We start from the raw sequence: 21,933 nt of genomic DNA, 5'->3' as shown, positions 1-21,933 counted from the left end.
GTAGCTTCTTAAACTTGGAATTGGCTTTAATCACACTCATTCTATCCTGTACCATCTCTTATGTTAGTTTACTGCAAGCAGATGATTTGAGATGTCTTGACTGCTCACCTTACCTGAAAAGTGAATATACATATCAGTTTTGGAGTGTGTTATACGGTCAATTGTTAATTATTCTGTAACCTATCAAACATGAAATTAAATTTTTAATAAGGTAAGGTGGGGTAAATCCGACCGGGTGGGTAAACCCAACCACACTCTGCTTGTGAGAAACGGCAAAACGGAGCAATTTCGCATTAGTGTTACCATATAGAGCATTCGAAATAACGAAAATGTCACCTTGACAACTTTGCTGTAATTGACATTTAGACGCTCAATTGACAATTGTGTTTTCGACTGTTTCAATTTAATTTTTGTGCAAATTGCATCACTAGATTTACTTTATTAAATAAAGCGATTGCAAAACAAACGGTAAGTGATTTAGTAGTTCATTTAGTGACCTATTTAGTGTATGTATTGTTTTTGTTGGAAATTTCATCTAAATTGTTTCTGTGTGTGTTAAATGACAAATCCAACCGCTAAATCGTGTGGTAAATCGGACCGTATATTTTTTATTGTTTATGTGTATGAAATTATTTATTTATCGAAACAAAGTGAATTTTTGTTTATATTTAGGGAAATGGTACGAAAAAGTACAAACAAAAAACAACAAAACGCAGTCAAAACGATATTCGCCAAGCAGTTCCTGCAATGCAAATGGGAATGTCTGTACGAGCTGTTGCTCGTGATTTTAACATTTCGAGATCGACATTGCTGTTGCACCACTGTGCAATGAAATCATCTTTTATTTCAATTAAAATTTACATTCATTTAACTTTCAATACATTTAGTACTCTAAACATTGTTATTTGTTTTAATACATTTTGTTCATTTATGTAAAAAACATAATTGCTTATAATTATTTCCCAAAAAAACCGTTTATTTAGAACTATTTCTGGGTAAAATCAGCCAAACAAATAGGGGGTCGGATTTACCTCACCATTTTTGCAAATGGCAAAAATGGACGTTTCTTAAAATACCGATATCAAAAACTATTGATGGTATAACAAAAATATTTTGCAAACAATTGCTCCTTTATATCACCTATAATTTAATGTACATGACATTAAGATCCGACCCCGGATAAGCATTTTATAGCCACAAGAAATTACTAGGTCAGATTTACCCCACCTTACACTACTATTTTATTATCACCATCACAAAAAATGTTGTTCCTCTTATTGTACTTTTCTTCTTTCATATTATAAATCAGAATAGTGTACTTAATGAGATTTCATTCATGTAACTGAATGTAGTCGATTTCTGGTGGAAAATGCTGAGGAAATAGAGATTGTTGCATTCCCAGTTCAAAAAAGAATGCAGAAATGCAGGCAAAAATTAGTAGAAATGCATGTGTCTATAAAAAGACCAAGCATGAAGCATGCTAAAATTTTCACCAGCAAATGTTAGTGAAAGATCTTGCCAAGAACCTGAGAAAATTTTAGTTCTACATAATATCGCTAAGTGGGTCGGAGGCTTCTATTTAGTCACTCATCAACCAATCTTGTGTGGCATTAGAAGACAGCAAAATGAAAGCTTAAGTTCCATTTTCAAAAAATCTTTTGACCATCATGCAGACTCCTGTTTGGAGGGTGTAGAAATAGGCATTCCTGGTGTTGAGAAGCAACTGTTACAGTTGAAAACAAATAAATCGTCATGTCCAGATGGCATCCCAGTTAAGTTTTACCATGAATACTTTTCAGCATAGGCCCCTTACTGTTGTGGTCTTCAGTCCAAAGACTGGTTTGATGCAGCTCTCCTGCAACTCTATCCTGTAAAAGCCTCTCCGTCTCTGAAAACATACTGCAATCTATATCCTTCTGAATCTGCTTACTGTTTCGATCTCTTGGTCTCCTTCTACAATTTTTACCTTCCACACTTTCCTCCAGTACTAAAACAGTGGTTCCTTGATGCCTCAGTACGTGCCCTGTCATCTGATCCTTTCTTCTAATCAGGTTGTGCCAAAAAATTTCTTTCCTCCTCTGTTCTATTCAGTACCTCCTTATCAGCTACCTGACCTACCCATCTAATCTTCAGCATTTTTCTGTAGCATCACATTTCAATGGCTCCTGTTCTTTTCTTGTCTAAACTGTTTATTGCCACATTACTCTTCCATACATGACTACACACCATGCAAATATTTCCAAAAATGACTTCTTGGCACGTAAATCTGTATTTGATACTAACAAATTTCTCTTCTTCAGAATCACCTTTCTTGCCATTGCCAGTCAACATTTTATATCTTTTCTACTTCAGCTAGCATCAGTTATTTCGCTGCCCAAATAACAAAACTTGTCTCCTTTCCTAATCTAATCCCCTTAGCATCACCTGATTTCATTGGACTACATTCTATTATCCTTGTTTTCCTTTTGTTGATGTTCAGCCTTTGTTTAAGTTTCTTCTACAAGAAGTCATAGAGTCAGTATTACCTCACGAGTTCCACGTTTTTCCAGAACTGAAACTGATCTTCCCCAAGATTGGCTTCAACCAGTTTTTCCATTTTTCTATAGCCAATTTATGTTAGTATTTTGCAACCATGACTTATTAAACTGTCAGCACCTCCTTTCTTTTTTGGAATTGGAATTATTATATACATCTTGCTCACCACATGGATCAGTTTCGTCGTGTCTAGCTCTCTCAAGCCTATCAGTAGTTTTGACGGAATGTCATTTATTCCTTGGCCCTTGTGTCAACTTAGGTCTTTAAGTGCTCTGTCAAATTCTTCTCACAGTATCATGTCTCTCATCTCATCTTCATACTCATCCTCTTCCATTTCTGTAATATTGCTCTCAAGTACATCTCCCTTGGATAGACCCTATATATACTCCTTGCACCTTTCAGTTTCCCCTTCTTTGCTTAGGACTGGTTTTCCATCTGAGCTCATAATATTCATACAGCTGCTTCTCTTTTCGTCAAAGACCTCTTTAATTTTCTTGTAGGTGGTGTCTATCTTTCCACTATATATAATAGCCATTCCTTTTTAGCCATTTTTCATTTCCTGTCAGTTCCATTGTTTAGTGTTTGTATTCCCTTTTGCCAACTTCATTTACTGCATTTTAATTTTTTCTCATTCCATCACTTAAAATTCAGTATCTTACGTTCTGTCCAAGGATTTCTACTAGGCCTTGTCTTTTTACCTGTTTGATTCTCTGCTGCCTTTACTACTACATCTCTCAAAGCTACACATTCATCTTCTTCTTGTATACCTTTTCCCTATCGTCATTGCCTAGCGCTCCCTCTGAAACTCTCAACATGCTCTGGTTCTTTTCACTCACCCAAGTCCCATCTCCTTAATTTCCTGACTTTTGGCAATTTCATCAATTTTGATGTACAGTTCATATCCAATAAAGTATGATCAGATTCCACATCTGCCCTAGGAATGTTTCACAATTTAAAATCTGGTTCCAGAATCTCGTGTCTTACCATTATATTATCAGTCTGAATCCTTCTGGTGTCTCCAAGACCTCTTCCAGGTGACAGCCTTCTTCCATGGTATTTAAACCAATTGTTAGCTATGGTAATATGTGCTCTGTGCAAAATTCTGCCAGGTAGCTTCCTCTTTCATTCCTTTCCTCCAGACCATGTTCACCTACCATTTTTCCATCTCTTCCTTTTCCTACTATCAAATTCCAGTCCCCCATAACAACTAAATTTTTGTCTTCCTTAACTATCTGAATAATTTCTTTTGTCTCATCATACATTTCTTCAATCTCTTCATCATCTGCAGAGCTAGTTGGCATATAAACATGCTATTGTGGGGGTGTGTGCTTCATGTTTACCTTGATTACAATAATGCATTCACTATGCTGTTCATAGTAGCTTATCCGTATTCCTATTTTCTTATTCACTATTAAACCTACTCCCTCTTAACCCCTATTTGATTTTGTATTTATAACCCTGTACTCACCCAATCACAAGTCCTGTTCCTCCTGCTGTCAGACTTTACACCCCCCCCCCCCCCCCCCCCCCCCAGTCTGTAGAACGCCAGTTTTGTTTCTCTTGCGCCATTAATTTATCGTGAGCCTCTCACAGGTGCCAAGTCCCAAGTACAGATGACTCCCGTATATGAGGAGTGATAAGAAAATGGACCCACTTAATTAAAGACCAGTATCCTTGACAACATTTTGCACCAGAAGTTTTGACCATGTTCTAAATTTGAATTTAATATATTTCCTTGAAACATAAAAGCTTCTACCACAAATCAGCATGGACTTACAAAGTGTTGCTCTTGTGAAACTAAAGTTGCCCTCTTCTTGCCTGATATCCTGTGCCCATAGATGAAGCACAACAGGTACATTGCAAATTTTTAGATTTCTGGAAAGTATTTTGACACAGTGCCTTTGCTGCAGACTGTTAATTAAATGTCCAAGCCTACAGAATTGGCTCCTGGATATATGAGTGGCCTCGAAGACTTTTTAGGTTATAGAAGCTTTTCAGTTGTCTTGGATGGCGATTGCTCTTCAGAGACAAGTGTATTGTCAGTAATGTCCCAGGTAAATGTGATAGGAACAATCTTGTTCTCTATACATATAAATGATCTAAAGGATAGGATGTGCAGCAATATGTAACTGTTTGCTGATGACACTATAGTGTATGGGAAAATTTTGTCATTGAGTGCTGGTACGAGAATATAGGATGACATGCAAAGGAATTTTTAGTAGGGTGAGATGAGTGGCAGCTTCTTATAAATAAAAAATGCAAGCTTATGCAAGTGAGTAGGAAAAAAATTCTGTAATGTTTAAAATGCAGTGTTAGTAGTGTCCTACTTGTCACAATTATGTTGATTAAATGTCTAGATGTAACATTGCAAAGTGATATGAAATGGGATGATAGTAAGGAAGGGGAATTGTTGACTTTGATTTATTGGGAGAATTCTAGAAAAGTGTAGCTCATCTATGAAGTAGACTGCATACTGAACACTGACGAAACTCATTCTAGAGTACTGTGCGAGTGTTTGGGATCCCCAGAAGATTGGATTAGAAGGTGACATCAAAGTATAATTCAAGGGCATGGTACTAGATTTGTTACTGGTAGGTACATTCAACATGCAAATATTGCAGAAATGCTCAGTGAACTCAAATTGGAATCCATGGGCGGGGGAGGGGGATGGTGATCTTTTTTAGAAATACTTACGAGAAAAAAGGAGAACCAGCATTTGCAACTACTGCCATCAGTGTACATCCTGCATAAGAAATGAGAAGACAACATACAAGAAATTAGTGCTCTTTTGGAGCTCTTTTTCTCTCCCTCCATTGCAAGTTGAACAAGAAAGTGAATGACAACAGTGTTACAAGTTACTCTCTGCCATGCTCTATATGCTGGCTTGTGATGTTTGTACATATGTATACATAGATGTAGAAGAAATGGTTACACCAAGTTGCAGGCCTGAAATGGCATCATGGAGTTAAATACTAGGAAAGCTTGATGTTTCTAGCAGATTTATTAAAATGAACATGCTGAAATTTATTATATTTACAATATAATTTCAGTGTAGGATATTGGTTGTGTTTGTGATACAGTTGATGCATCCTGCACATACAGCAACATACACAGTATTGTTATGATAGATATGCAGCAGTTAAAAAATAAGTACTTTTGGAGAGTAAACAGATAGAAAAATTTCACTACATTTTTTAAATAGATTAGAGAAGAACACTAATGTCGTCATAACCACAGAGAGACTGTAGTATTTTAGCAGTCATTTACAGCATTCAAAGCAACAGTCAGCACGGAGAATGTGCTATGTGGTTTTAGGAGATTGTAATGTGTTGTTGTTGTTGTTGCTTTTGTGGTGTGTGTGGGGGGGGGGGGGGGGGTGAGCTTGTTTCCATGTGTGTGAAGTGAAATGAAAGTAAGTACAATAAAACTTCTGAAAAGTGGACATCTGTGGGGAAAATAAAAATGTCTGCTCGTAAGAAGTGTCCATTATTGAGAAAAGGGTAAAGATACAGTATACAATTCTGTACATACAGTAGTGCCATACAGCAGTATTCTGTATATCTAAACTAGTGAAAAATTATCTGTAACTACAGTACTTCATTCAAAATGTCCATACACTATTATAATATGAAAAATTATTTCATGCATTTTGGATTGTTTGAAATAATCATATATTTTTTCTGAACCAGAATCACGTATAATGTCTTCCCAATATGTGTTTCAGCTGTAAACATTAAACTGAGCCACCCTTCATCACTTTTCACTGAAAAGTAGTGTTCCAGTTTTTTTACTGCTTCAGCTTCAGTTATGTCATCTACATCTTCATCCAGTTGTCCATTCTTGACATTGTAACCACACCCTTCTTGATGAAGCTGTTGGATAAGTTCACGTATCGTAGTTGATGTACTTTCTGTGAACACATCATTGATATTGGCATATTCTTCAGATCCTGCCAGATTCTTCTACTAAAGTCTGAAATTTATGCTCGTGTTCCTTCAGGTTGTTTTCTTAGACACAATTGTCAATTGCTGAAGCACAGTCATTAAAAATGAACCCTGTCTTATTGAAACAGTTGCTGGTTGTAGTGGTTGTTACTTGGTTTAAGGCTGAAGAAATCCAAAGAATTGTATCCAGTACACGAATAGATCTTCGGAGTTCATTACCAGATTTAACATTGTCCATTCGAGATGAAACACAAGTATGCTTCAACACTTTTTGCCTGTAAAACACTTTGAAATTGTGAATAATCCCCTGATTCAGTGGTTGGCAACTTGAAGTTGAATTTAGTGGAAAACGTTATTTTCACATTTTTTAGTGCAGCATCACAATGCGAAGTGGCATTATCCACAAACAAAATCATTTTCTTTTATTCTATCAAATGCCAGCAATCATTCAGTCATTATTACCCTCGTCATCCCAGATTGTTTAATGGCATATCACCCCTCATTCAGTTTACCCAAGTCAGTACCCGCAAAACATCGTAGCTTTGCACTTTAGCCTTCCAATAATTAAAGCTTTTCAAATTCTCCTATTGTATTAATGCACAGTAAAACAAACAGTGAGTCATTCATTTTCTTTCGAGGCCATTGTTTTACGAGGAAGAGTTCTGAAGAAAAGACCAGTCTCGTCATACTTAAAATGTTTCTTTCTTTGTAACGTACACATATTCCTGTTACCTTGTTTTGCCAGTCTGACAAGTCCACCTAACCTGGATACACCACACACGATTAGAAATGATATGTTGTGCCTACTCCTAAATTTGTCAACCTAACCTACAGATGTTTTAAAATGTGACGCCCTAACTCCTTGGCGATTGCAAATGGCAGAACCAAAAGTCAAATAGTGCATGGTGTATAATGCATGGTGCATTGGGAAAAGTGCATTTACTAGCAAGGTTATCATTTCCAGTACACAATTTCAGAATGTCACTTTGTTGCTTATACAGCCACTGAACTGTTTTTCTGATAGCGAACATTGTGGCCATGTCTTTAACACTAAACTTTTCCTTTTCGTAGACATTGATGATCTTGATCTTTTCATTCAGTGTTAACCTCTTCCATTTTTATTACATCTTAGTACTGCAGTATATAAGCTCTCGCGCTTCAAGACAGAAACAGTATGCACTTTAACTTAACAAAACATGGAAATTTGTGATAATGATTGTTGCCATTTAATTTACAACCATCTTCTTCTTTCACACAATCCATCATTAAGAAGCTTCAATTGTTGTTGAGGGATACATTTCAGTGCCAGTGTCCATTATTGATAAAGTCCACCATTTGAATGAATTTTACCATAAGGGCTAATGTTATTTTGCAGGAGAGTTTTAAAATGTCTACTATTGAGAGAAGTCTGTCCGTTAAAAATCGGCAAATGTCCATTAAGGGAAGTTTTACTGTATATCGAAAGCTATTGCAAAAGTCTCTTGAGTTTATACTACTGCTTTGATGAATGGTTTCAAATTGAAACCACTGGGGCAGGATATAGTTTTGATACAAAATTTATTAAATTTTAGACCCTATTTGCTTGTTATGTAGGACTGTAATTTGTTTTAGGTATTACACTAAGTTGTCAAAAGTCATGGGATGCCTCCTAATATCATGTCGGACCTCTTTTTTCCCAGCATAGTGCAGCATATCAGTAAGGCATGGGCTGAACGTCCCCTGCAGAAATATTGAGCTATGCTGCCTCTATAATCATCCATAATTGTGAAAGTGTTGTCATAGCTGGATTTTGTGCACAAACTGACTTCTTGATTATGTCCCACAAATGTTCAGTGGGTTTCATGTTGGGCAGTCTGGGTGGCCAAGTCATTTGCTGAAATCGTCCAGAATGTTCTTCAGACCAGTCACAAAAGTTGTGGCCCAGTGATACGGCACATTGTCATCCATAAAAATTCCATTATTCTTTATTAATAATGTTAGTGTTTGCATCATACAAGAAGTCATGCTCACTGAAAATGTTGTGCCACCCACAGATTGATTTGTCCGTTTGTACTCTTACTTGGTATTTGGTATGAAATCATCGCAGAACCATCACAGTTGACTCACATTTAGTGAAGTCAAGGACCACGACACACACATTGCTCCATTATACATCATGTTCTGATGTACCTGCCAGGTACTGTTGCTCTCTGCATTCACTCCGCAGTGCAGATTACATACCGAAACTTGGAGAGGTTCTCTACCCCAGATATGTGTTATTTTTCTATATGTCTCATAGTTTCGTGCAGTTGTCTTCTGAAACCCTGGAGGTACAATGGTACAATGCTGTATAATCACCAGGAGGTGGTATTGCACTGCTGCTGATAGAAACATCAAAATTGAAAAATTGTTACATAACCTTCAGAACCCTTAACCCCATTCTCTGGAAGGGGGGGGGGGGGGGGGGGGGGGAGGTTTGGAAATGATGGTTGTGCCACTCAAATACCAGGTGGAGAGGGACCCACCCCTTATGACTTGTGACCCTCTCAGTCTGGTGCCTGAGTGACTTCAACCTCCTTCACAACCTTTCCATGCCCATCCCGTAGAACGGTTCTGAAAGTTAAATAATAATTTTACTAGTATTGGCAGCAATGGAATTTTGTCTTCTGAAGGCAAGTGCGGGGCAGCCAAGTTCTCTCATAGTTTTTCAATTTTCACAAGTGATTATCATTGTAATACAAGTTCGTGTGTTACTTATATTTCTCCAAAAACAATAATCTAATTCAGTTTTTTGACATTAATTCCTATAGAGTTCCTAATTGTCTGAGGGTGATTTAGCTATAGTCTAATTAAAATTACTTGATAGTTGACCCATCAAGTGTGGGGAGCTGGTTTCCTCCAATCTGCATCTACATACATACTCCGCAATCCACCATACGGTGCGTGGCGGACGGTACCTCGTACCACAACTAGCATCTTCTCTCCCTGTTCCACTCCCAAACAGAATGAGGGAAAAAGGACTGGCTATATGCCTCTGTACGAGCCCTAATCTCTCTCATCTTATCTTTGTGGTCTTTCCACGAAATATAAGTTGGCAGCTGTAAAATTGTACTGCAGTCAGCCTCAAATGCTAGTTCTCTAAATTTCCTCAGTAGCAATTCACGAAAAGAACGCCTCCTTTCCTCCAGAGACTCCCACCGGAATTCCTGAAGCATTTCTGTAACACTTGTTTGATGATCAAACCTACCAGTAACCAGCAGCCTGCCTCTGAATTGCTTCTGTGTCCTCACTCAATGCGACCTGATAGGAATCCCAAACGCTCGAGCAGTACTCAAGAATAGGTCACATTAGTGCTTTATAAGCGGGTCTCCTTTACAGATTAACTACATCTTCCCAAAATTCTACCAATGAACGGAAGACGACTATCCGCCTTCCCCACAATTGCCATTACATGCTTGTTCCACTGCATATCACTCTGCATTGTTACGCCCACATATTTAATCAACGTGACTGTATCAAGCGCTACACTACTGATGGAGTATTCAAACATTACGGGATTCTTTTTCCTATTCATCTGCATTAATTTACATTCTATATTTAGGGTTAGCTGCCATTCTTTACACCAATCACAAATCCTGTCCAAGTCATCTTGTATCCTCCTACAGTCACTCAACGACGACACCTTCCCATACACCACTCCATCCAAAAGATCATTTATGTAGATAGAAAACAACAGTGGGCCTACCACACTTCCCTGGGGCACTCCAGATGATACCCTCACCTCCAATGAACACTCACCATCGAGGACAATGTACTGGGTTCTATTACTTAGAAGTCTTCGAGCCACTCGCATATTTGGGAACCAATCCCATATGCTCGTACCTTAGTTAGGAGTCTGCAGTGGGGCACCGAGTCAAACGCTTTCCGGAAGCCAAGGAATATCGCATCCTTCTGATACCCTTCATCCATGGTTCGCAAGATATCATGTGAAAAAAGGGCGAGTTGCGTTTCGCAGGAGCGATACTTTCTAAAGCCGTGCTGGTGCATGGACAGCAACTTCTCTGTCTCAAGGAAATTCATTATATTCGAACTGAGAATATGTTCGAGAATCCTGCAACAAACCGATGTTAAGGATATTGGTCTGTAATTTTGAGGATCCGTCCTTCTACCCTTCTTATATACAGGCGTCACCTGCACTTTTTTCCAGTTGCTCGGGACTTTACGTTGGGCAAGAGATTCGCAATAAATGCAAGCTAAGTAAGGGGCCAGTGCAGTAGAGTACTCTCTGTAAAACCGAATTGGAATCCCATCAGGACCTGGCGATTTATTTATTTTCAACCTATTCAGCTGCTTCACAACCCCAGAGATGTCTATCACTATGTCCTTCATAGGGGAATCTTTACGAGACTCAAATGGTGGTATGTTTGTACGATCCTCCTGCGTGAAAGATTTCTCAAATCCTAAATTTGAAATTTCAGCTTTCGTTTTGCTGTCTTCCGTTTCTAGGCCAGACTGATCAGTGAGTGACTGGATGGAAGCCTTCGACCCGCTTACCGATTTTACGTAAGACCAGAATTTCCTTGGGTTTTCAGCAAGATCTTTTGCTTAGGTATGACGGTGGTAGTGGTTGTATGCTTCGCACATCGCTCTTTTTACACCAGCATGAATCTCTAATAACTTTTGCCTGGCCTCATTCTCCCGATCTTTCCTGTACTGCGAGTGCAACTGTCTTTGCTTCCTGAGCGTTCTCCGAATTGCGCTGTTAAATCACAGTGGGTCTTTTCCATCCGTAACCCACTTTTTCGGCACATAATTCTCCAATGCGTGATTTACAATGTGTTTAAAATTTGCCCATAATTCTTCCACGTCCATCGTACTGGAAGTAAATAAAGTCGATTCATTTACTAAGTGGGGTGCTAGCAACTGCTTATCTGCTCTTTCTAGTAAGAATTCTCTCCTAGCCTTCTTGACCGACTTTTTAACTTTCGTAACCATAGTCGTAATGACAACATCATGATCACTAATCCCTGTCTCAACACTGACACCATCGTTGAGGTCTGGTCTGTTCATGGCTACCAGATCTAAAATATTTCCATTACGCGTTGGCTGTCGATTTAGCTGCTCAAGACGGTTTCCTCAACATCGCACCTGGACTGTTCACCGTTGCCAAACTGCCACACAACAGTTGGTCAGTTCACTTCCAGTTCCTTGTCTGGTATTCTTTCTTGATGTGTTTGGTGTATTTTAGTGCAGTTGTTAGCATAATAACCTGCCATGTGGAATGTCGTAGATTCAAATCTTCTGTGATGTCAAAAAAAATTACTTCAAAATCTAATCAAAAGAGTTTGATTATAGTTTTTACTCAATTAATTGGTGTAAATGTAATTTTTTATTTCTAGTTCTTTACTGTGTGATTTTTATTGTCATTTTCATTTGCTCTTTTTTTTTCTTCCTATTTTTGTCTGGAGTCTGTGTGTGTTGCCTATAATCTGCAACCAATGCCAACGATGACTGCTCGTGTAGTCACTGTGAGGATACTTTCAGGTAACTAATGATAGCAAGAAATTGCAGTTTGCTTTTAGCTCTGAAACTGAACTTTTCTGTCTTGAGTTTGCTCGTTGAGTTTAGCTTTAATAGCTGTGAACAAAATGACGGTGATTTTAGTTCTGCCACAGATTGTTGACCATCGCTATCTCTTATACATTACGTACCTTGAGGTGGTTGTTAGCTTTGGACAGGAGTTTAAATTCAGGTCTGCAAAACCCATCTCGTGCCGCAGTACAGTCATTGGTCACTTAAAATCAGCTCTCGACAGGGCATCTTACGTTTCTGACATATCTAGCGGCAGCAACATCCAACATTGCTATGTGTTACACATTAACAGCATTTGTTCACTTATAACTGATTGGTGGCCAATGTGACAACACTGTAGCAGCAAGTTACAGATGTCGACTATCAAGTAATTTTAAGCAGACTGTATGTTATATGAAAATTTGTCATCCAAGGAAATAAATGTAAAATGAACAAAATGTAAATTAAAATTAGGTCATTATATATGAATAGAAGAGAAACTCAGTAACATACAAGCATTTGGAAAAGAATGCTAACTTGATCCTCCTTCCATCGAAGTCCATCTTATACTATTGTAAGTCAGTTGCTGTGTGACTGACTGTATGGCAAAGGCAAACTTGGAAACTAATCTTATACTTTCATGTTTTGCATACAGTAATATTAACAATTAAATTCAGCCGTTTTATGACATTTTGGTTTGTATTTATTGAATTGATGTTTTATACAGAACTTTCCCTCATTGTTTCAGAAATAAGACATTAATGTTTGGCTACTTGATGCTGGATCGTGCTTTAGAGTGGTACAAGTGTTTACTAACACTGAGCTTACCGGAACCAAGAGATCTTAACATTAATCCGAGGAATTGCATTGGGACCGTCCTGTCGCTAAATGGCCATCGGAAATACTTTTGCATGTATCATGCTAAGCACCCTGAATGCGGTAGAGGAAAAGGTTCAAAGGTAGGACAGTATTGGCGACTTCCATATTTTAGCAGCTGTAATTAAAGTTGTTCTGTGCATGTAACATAGTGTTTCTATTATGTGCAAGCCTCCCCATTTGCAACTTTCGACAGTCTGTTCTTTCTCACTAATGTGTTAATTGGGAAATAATGTTCCCCAGTGTAGAAAAATTTCATTCATTTTTGTTTTTGCAAATAATCTTCAGCTGCAGACATCAGAATTTAAATATCTGGTGTAATTGATTATTTGCTGTCACAAGTCAGAGTTTAAGCATTAGCAATATTTTGCATCAGAAAAATACTTAAAGTGCACCATATGAGAGAGTTTTGTGTATTCTTTATCTTTAAGGATGTACAGTAATATTGATAGTAGGTACAGCTGAGATGTCTGAAATAAATAATTTCAAAAGTAAGAAAACTCCACATGAGACTTGAGACAGCTAAAGTTGCAAAGTGTGTGATGAGATGCTAAATTTTCATTTCTGGTGTTTTGATTGACAAATTTTGAATTAACTCCAAATCAAATATTTAAGAGTTTTGAAAGATTCTTGAAACTTCTTGTAAATAAAATTTTTGGGCAATTAGAGAAAATTCAATATTGTATATAAATCAGGGCTGTCACCCTTCAGAACCCAGTTTAGCAATGACAGTTATTTTTGTGTTTATGTGATGAACATACTTTTAATATTATTGATTGTTTTCATTGACAGACATGTTCTGATATTCAGTACATGATTCAGGTAATTTTGTGACAATGTAAACATTATATAAAATGAGAGAGACATGCTTAATTGACCAAGAGCTAAACAAAAAAATCCTTCCTCTCATCAACTTTTCATCTCCTGCTTTCTCCAAATTTATAGTCTTTTTCAACAATTAGGAAACACAAGACAGGTACAGTGCAACATCATTATCAGATTTAAGTCTTTCATGTTGCTTATCAGTCTCATGTCATGACCACATACTATTGAGTGCTCCATACACACTCCACAGGCTTTTGCGTTTTCAGTGTATCAAGATTATGATTTGTCACTCACTTTGATGCTGTGTGAATTATCACTTTGTTACAACACAGGTCTTCAATATGAGATGATGAACGCTAGAGGGAGGTCAGAATATATTGCCACTACTGGTTAACAGTGTCTCGTATGCCCTGCCTCACAGCACAGTTATGTGCTGGCAACAATACAGGCTGCCACTATTATCCATGCAGTGTTGTGGTAGAACAGTAGGAACATTCCAGAGAGATAAATGACGGCTTCTGGAGTGTCAATGACACAGTCAGAATGATTTCAAATACTTGTACCATAGCTCACATATATTTAATGAAGTAATGAATGAATAAACAGTTATAATGGACATATCTGACAAGCGCAGGTTTGAATCATATTTGACAAGTCTTCAAATGTACATGTGTGACAAGGTTGTTAGCTGACTAAGCAATTTTTTCATGTAATTTAATTTCACTCAACTTGACATTCTCACTAAATATGCTGCTAAAATTGTTTTACCCACTCTAGAAATCAGGACATGAATGCAAAATTGTATCTGTTATTTATGAGCTTTGTCTCAGCATAAAGTGGTGCACCTTGGGGCCACAGTCACACCTGCCTTTTCTAATGCTTGATGCATTAAACAACATATTGACCACAGCTAATTTGAGTGCAGTCTCCTTACATTCTTCCCAATGAAATATAGTTGACTCTTTTAAACACACATTTTTAAGACAGCCACAAAATTTGACTAACCTTACTCTACCATAAAATCAGCTGGTGCACTTTGCCAACTATGGCTATTTTAAAATCACGTCATTTATAAAAGCTGATGTAAATATTTCATATCTTTTGACAAGATTGAAAGAAATAAATGTAATATTTTTAACTTAAGCGAAAAATATTAGGACCTGTGCTATAAATATTTACGGAATGTAAAAGGCCAAAGATTAAAGTACTCTAAAAAAATAATTTACTTTGTGTGAATATGCTTTTAGTGGATTTGAACATCTAATGTGATTAAGGTAGTGATGAATACGCACATTCACTGACGAACCAAAACATAATGACCACAGCCCACCCGAGATTGAATGCCACTTGATGGTATTCCCGTCGTGTGATGTTGTAGGGAAAGTGTTATAACATCAAGTTGAACACATATGTTTTGAAACGATGCAACACATATAAGTCACTGAGCAAGTTGACAAAGCAAGACATGTGAAAACGGTAACATTCGAATGAGCACTGAGTCCAAGTCTAGCGGCCACTGGCTGGCTAGCCGCTTAGGTGGCGTGGCTGCTGCATGGCTGGCAGCCAGCACCGCATGTAGATGACGCGCGTAATTGCAGGGCGGCACTGTGAATGATCGGCGAGTCACAACACTTTTCCCCCCCTTTGAAATTTTTGCTCTGGTCTTGATGGAGGTGGCCTGTAGAGTGCTAACATCCATAGGTGTTGTTTGACTGGCCGTAAAGTCTCGAGGAGGAGGCTTGTCGAATCGGCTGGGGCCCCGTGCACTAATCTGTCCATTGCGGCAAGTCCAGTGGATATAACAGGAGACATGGGCGATGTGTCGGCGTCCATATGAGAAGGAGGCGAGTAGATTGGCTCCGACAGATGATGGTCATCCGGTTCCTGCATGGGCACGTCTCCCGGTGGCGTCCGTTCTTGTACTGGCACCAAGATGACGGTGAGAGGGCTGCGTTGTGAGTAATGAGAGATGCCAAGATCCTGAGCGTCAGTTAGAGCCGAAGGTGGTGTAGCGGCATTCAGAACAGGCATTGCCGGCACACGAGGCCGAAGCTGGTCCGAATGAAGCAATGCAACACCTGTGTCCGTCTGGATTTCATAAAGGCGTCGACCACGGTGTCATAAGATGCGGCCTGGACTCCATTTTGGCCGCCTGCCATATCCCCGCACCCAGACAAGGTCGTTGGCGGTGAACCGGCCAAGCAAAGGCACCCGCGGCCGTGAGGTGGAAGGCTGCAGAAGATGAAGTAGTGTGTGGGGCTGTCGGCCATGTAAGAGCTCAGCCGGGCTGTGGTTGCCCATGGGGGTGAAACGGTAAGAAGCCAGAAACTGGAGAAGCGCATCATCAGCAGCAGAAGAAGTCAGGAGTTTCCGCATCTGAGCCTTAAATGTGCGGACCAGTCTTTCAGCCTTACCGTTTGATTATGGATGGAACGGAGGGGCCGTGACATGCATAAAGCCGTGACGAGCACAAAAATCCGCAAATTCAGAAGAGGCAAATTGCGGACCATTATCAGTTACGAGAGTAGAGGGAAGGCCTTCCAAAGAAAAAATGCGGGCGAGAGCACTTGTGGTTGCCATGGTGGTAGGCGACGTGCAACGGACAATGAAAGGAAAGTTAGAGTAGGCGTCAATTACGTGGAGCCAATAAGTACCTAAAAAGGTCCCGCGAAGTCAGCATGAATGCGCTCCCAAGGCGTCTCAGGCGAAGGCCACGGTGACAAAGATGACTTCGGGGCGGCGGCCTGTGACGCACAAGGGCCGCAGGCAGCGACCATGTGTGCTATTTCAGAGCCGATGCCAGGCCAGTACACATGACGGCGCGCCAGAGATTTTGTGCGAGAGACACCCCAGTGCCCTTGGTGAAGGAGGCACAAGACCAAAACACGCAAAGACGCAGGTACCACAACACGCGGCGAAGCATTGTCGGTGGAAAGGAGGATAACACCATCCCTAGCCGTGAGGCGGTAGCGCAAAGCGTAGTAGTTCCGCAATGGGTCAGAAGTCTTAGCAGGCGGACGATCTGTCCAACCCTTCTGAATACAGTGTAAAACCTGGGAGGGAGTAGGATCAGAACCCGTAGCAGCCACCAGCCGGTCCCTGGTGATGGGAATCCGTCCAAAACCCGCTACTCAGCAACATCCAGGTGGAAACACAAAAGTTCATCCCTATCGAATGCCAGATCAGGACCCATATGAAGGCAAGACAGTGCATCCAAGACAGTGCATCAGCATTTGCATGTTGAGCTGTCGGCCGGAAATGAATCTCATAATTGAAACGAGTCAAGTAAAGAGCACAACGCTGGAGGCGCAAGGACTGCACCGACCCCGTATTGAGAGGCGTCCGTGGCCAGAGCAAGATGTTGGCCAGGTCGATAAGTAGCCAGGCACGGGGCCTGTTTCAGCATAGTTTTCAATTTCTGGAAAGCCGCATCGCGTGACGCGGACCAGTGAAAAGGCACATTTTTATGCAACAGGAGATGCAACGGCTGAGCCACCGAAGCAGCAGACGGTAAAATCTTGCGATAGTATGCTATTTTCCCCAAGAAGGCCTGCAGCTCCTTAACAGATGTAGGGCGAGGAAGGGCATCGATCACAGCGACAGTTTGCTGATGCGGACGAATACCATCCCGAGAGAGTTGAAATCCCAAGTACGTGGTAGATGCCTGAAAAAATTGTGACTTCTGAAGATTACACTTACGACAGGCAGTCTGTAAGACATGAAAAAGTGTGCGGAGGTTCTGAAGATGTTCTTCAGTAGTAGAGCCAGTGACAACAATGTCGTCCATGTAATTTATACACCCAGGGACAGGGAGCAATAATTGTTCCGAGAATCCCTGAAAGAGAGCAGGGGTGCTGGCAATCCCGAATGGCAATCATTGGTATTGATAGAGGCCGAAAGGCGTGTTAAGGACCAGAAACTGCTGGGAAGCAGCATCGAGAGGAAGTTGATGATAAGCTTCTGACAGGTCAATTTTAGAAAAATACTGGCCTCCCGCAAGTTTAGTGAACAATTCTTCAGGTCGGGGCATGGGGTAAGTGTCAATGAGGCATTGCGCATTTACAGTGGCTTTAAAATCACCAGATACGAATATCACCATTGGGCTTAGTAACAACAACGACAGGAGAGGACCACTCACTGGAAGTGACAGGAAGCAAGACCTCTGAAGTAGTGAGACGATCCAGCTCCCATTTTACCCGATCCCGAAGGGCCACAGGAATGGGCCGAGCCCGAAAAAACTTAGGCCGAGCAGTGGGTTTGAGCGTGATATGAGCTTCAAAGTCATTTACACAGCCTAACCCAGGAGAAAAAAGGGACGAAAATGTCGTCGACAAGGAATCCAATTGAGCATAAGGAATAGCATCAGATATGATATTGACAGAGTCATCTATGGAGAACCCAAAACCGCGAAAGGCATCGAAACCAAAAAGATTCTCTGCGTTACTCTGGTCGACCACAGATATGGGAACAGTGCGAACGATGGATTTGTAAGATACCTCAGCATTAAATTGTCCCAAGAGAGAAATCTTCTGTTTATTGTATGTCCGTAATTGCCAAATGACAGGTGATAGGAGTGGAGAACCCAACTGAAGATACGTCTGAGAATTAATTATAGTGGCAGCAGAACCAGTATCCACCTGCATGCGAACATCCCGACCAAGGATTTGGACAGTGAGGAATAACCTCCATGGAAGGGAAGAAGTGCAATTGACAGACAACACAGAAGCAGAATCAGCATTAGCATCAAGGTCATGAACATCGTATATGCGGTTGGATTTGCAAACTGCAGACACATGACCCTTCTTTTTGCAATTGTGACTCATGGCCCAACGTTGGGGACAGCCCTAATGTGAATGTTTCGTAAAACACCACGGGCATGAAGGGCGTTGCCGGGGGTTGTGCTGCAGTTTCTTAGAGGGTTGTTTACGGTTAGGCCGAGGCTGCGTGTGGGAGCGTACTGCGGCCACGTCGGCCGGCAGGGACTCACCGCACTCGTCGTCAACAGAGCACAGGGGCTATATTTCCCCAACATCGCCCCATGCCTCTATTTGCGCCCCAGCGGTGCGAGAAATTTCAAAAGACTGCGCAGTGGATAGGACTTCATCTAGAGTCAGATTGGCCAACTGAAGGGCACGTTGCCGAACTTCTTTGTGGGGCGCCGACCGGATAATAGCATCCCAGACCATGGAATCAGCACAGGTTCTTTGTGAACGTCGGTAACAAATTGACACTTTTGACTGAGGCCGCGAAGTTCAGCAGCCCAAGCGCGATAGGATTGAGGCGGTTGTTTTTGACAACGATAAAAGGCAACATGAGAGGCTACCACATGCGTTTGCTTATGAAAATATAAGGACAGAAGTGAGCACATTGCAGCAAAAGACAAAGACGCAGGATCTTTCAAAGGAGCCATTTGCGACAACAACCGATACATTTGAGGTGAAATCCATGAAAGGAACAGATACTTACTTGTTTGTTCGTACGTGACATGAAAGGCCAAGAAGTGCTGTCGAAGACGTTTTTTGTAATCAGACCAGTCTTCCGCCGTATGGTCGTAAGGAGGAAAAGGAGGTATAGACAACAATGAGAAATGTCCGCATTTGATGCGGCGCCGAAATTGCAAATCGCCGATGTGAGAAGCGTTTGCTGTTCAATGAGACCTTGCAATAGTTGCTCGACAGTAGCCATGCAAACCTGTGGGTCAACGATGAAAAGGAAAAATCCACTACCTCGTCGCAAATTGTTATAATGTCAAGTTGAACACATATATTTCGAAACTATACAACACGTATAAGTCACTGAGCAAGTTGACAAAGCAAGACATATAATCACGGTAACATTTGAATGAGCACTGAGTCCAAGTCTAGTGGCCGCTGGCTGGCTGGTCGCTTAGGTGGCGCGGCTGCCGCATGGCTGGCAGCCAGTGCCGCATGTAGACAATGCGCCTAATTGCGCGGCAGCACTGTGAATAATCAGCGAGTCACAACAGAAAGTACGTAAGCGGAGCAGAATGATTGGAGAGTCATTCAGATGTCAATATCGGCTCGAAAGGGGGAAGTCCATTGACACAAGTAAATTTTACAAGGGACAGATTATTATGGTGTGGCACCTGGGAACAACCATCTCTGACGTGGTGAAACTGTTCACACATTTGCTTTTGTGAGCAGCAACAGAAAGTGGTTGAAGGACATTAAAACCACAATTAGATGACGAGGTGTTTGATGCCTTCGCCACACCACAGAATGTGCGCTAGGAGACCTGCATGTTCTGCAAAGCAGGATAGTAAGTGATTTGTTTCAGAACTGATAACAGAGTACAATGCTGGTGCAGGCACAAATGTTTCGGGCACACCACTCAGCATGCATTGATGAACATGAGGCTGTCCAGCAGATGACACCTACTCATTCAGATGTTGACCAAATGACATCATCAGTTAAGATTGCAATGGGCATGAGATCATTGGACCATGCATCAAGGGATTGGACCATGCACCAGTGAAAATGTTTCATGTGGTCAGATGAATCGCGTTTCTTGTTACACTAGGTCTGTGGTCATGACTGGATACAATGCCATCAAGGCAGACAGCTGCATAAAACATTCGCTGTGCCACAGGCACTGGCCAGTTGGGACAATATTGTGCTATGATCATCTTTAAGTCTGGCTTCAGTGGGATCTCTGGTAGTAATCAAAGGCATCATGACAGTTGTGGACTACATGAACATTACAGCAAACTACTTGCATTCCTTCATGCTCGACGTCTTCCCCAATGGTGATGGCATCTTTCAGTAGGGTACCTGCCCATATCACAAGACCAGAATCGTGGTACAGTGCTTTGAGGAACATGACAGTGAACTCATATTGGTGTCTTGGTCAACAAATTCGTCTGACCTGGACCCAATGGAACAGATGGGAGATTATGGGCACCAGCTCTGCACCCACAAACTACAGGCATAATTTACAGGAATTGCTTAACCTGTGCATAGGTATGTGGTTCTGCGTACCTGAAGAAAGCTACCAAGGACTTGTTGAGTCCTTGCCATGTAAAAACACTGCTGCATTGCGTTCCAGCAGGTGCTCATGTTTTGGCTCATTGATATAAAACATAGTTTGGAAATTTAGTGAAATAAACTATCTCTGAGGGGTGTTTTTGGAGGGACTGTTTATGATAAAGCAAATCACATTCTGTGATACCTTTTTATTAGTTTACTACCCACTTCATTCAATAGAAAGGCTAGTTTCACTTGACTTTTTGAGTAGAAATAATTGAAACTATATACAATATGCACCTGAAATTACAACTTAGGAGATCAGCACTGTATGTTAGGATACGGTCTGGATTAAAAACATGGACGGATTCTTACCGGAGTATGTATTTTGAGTATTTACCAAAAACTAAATATAAATACAAGTACGATAAGGGGCAAAGATTCAAGATACTGACAGGCAAAGACAAAGTTATCATTTCCTGTTTATTCAGATTCATCGAAATGGCAGCTTGCTATATGTTATATTAATTTAGTAGTAATCTTTCATCTGACATTGAAACCTTAGGTTCTGATGGACCAGGTAGCACTTGGGGAGAAAACCTGTGCTCACATAACAAATGGTTCAGATGGCTCTGAGCACTATGGGACTTAACATGTGAGGTCACCAATCCCCTAGAACTTGGAACTACTTAAACCTAACCAACCTAAGGACATCACACACACCCATGCCCCAGGCAGGATTCAAACCTGCGACCGTAGCAGTCGCGCGGTTCCGGGCTGAAGCGCCTAGAACCGCACGGCTACAGCGGCCGGCGCTCACATAACAGTATTCGTCAAGTGAGAGGGGGTTTGTCACATATTTGGCTAGTATCACATGGCGATACCGGATGCCATTCATTCATTCCTTCCATGGAAACCTGCACAGTGAGCACTGTTGAGATAGAATACCGCAGCCTCTTACTTTGTGTTTTCCATCATGTTGTGAAAAATTCTCACTTTCAAGATGTAAGCGCACACACATTCTGCATCAGTCTTTCGTATGTCTCCCTTAAAGATGCAGGAATATAGTGCATGCAATAATCTGCTTTATCCAGATGTGAACCCACTAATAATCAATTACAACCAACTGATAGGTCATTGTGGTAACATGGGTATTCTTTTCACATCTTGGGTAACCATAGTAGAGTTGTCATCTCATTGCCTTGCTCAGATAATAAGAC

The 21,933-nt window shown here is 40.8% G+C and overlaps 1 protein-coding gene across 1 annotated transcript in view; it reads left to right on the top strand.

Moving 5' to 3' along the window:
- The window catches only part of LOC126175025 (dnaJ homolog subfamily C member 16), a 163,180-nt gene that overhangs the window by 126,844 nt on the left and 14,403 nt on the right, over window positions 1-21,933 (top strand). Inside the window, exon 11 of the mRNA XM_049921526.1 lies at window positions 12,778-12,988. Within this exon, the coding sequence (XP_049777483.1) occupies window positions 12,778-12,988 (211 nt within the window). The remainder of the gene's footprint in view (window positions 1-12,777; window positions 12,989-21,933) is intronic.

The sequence above is a fragment of the Schistocerca cancellata genome, chromosome 3, assembly GCF_023864275.1.
Source record: "Schistocerca cancellata isolate TAMUIC-IGC-003103 chromosome 3, iqSchCanc2.1, whole genome shotgun sequence".
NCBI lineage: Eukaryota > Metazoa > Arthropoda > Insecta > Orthoptera > Acrididae > Schistocerca > Schistocerca cancellata.
The sequence above is the reverse complement of the archived record's forward strand: the minus strand, read 5'-3'. Positions and strand labels throughout refer to the sequence as shown.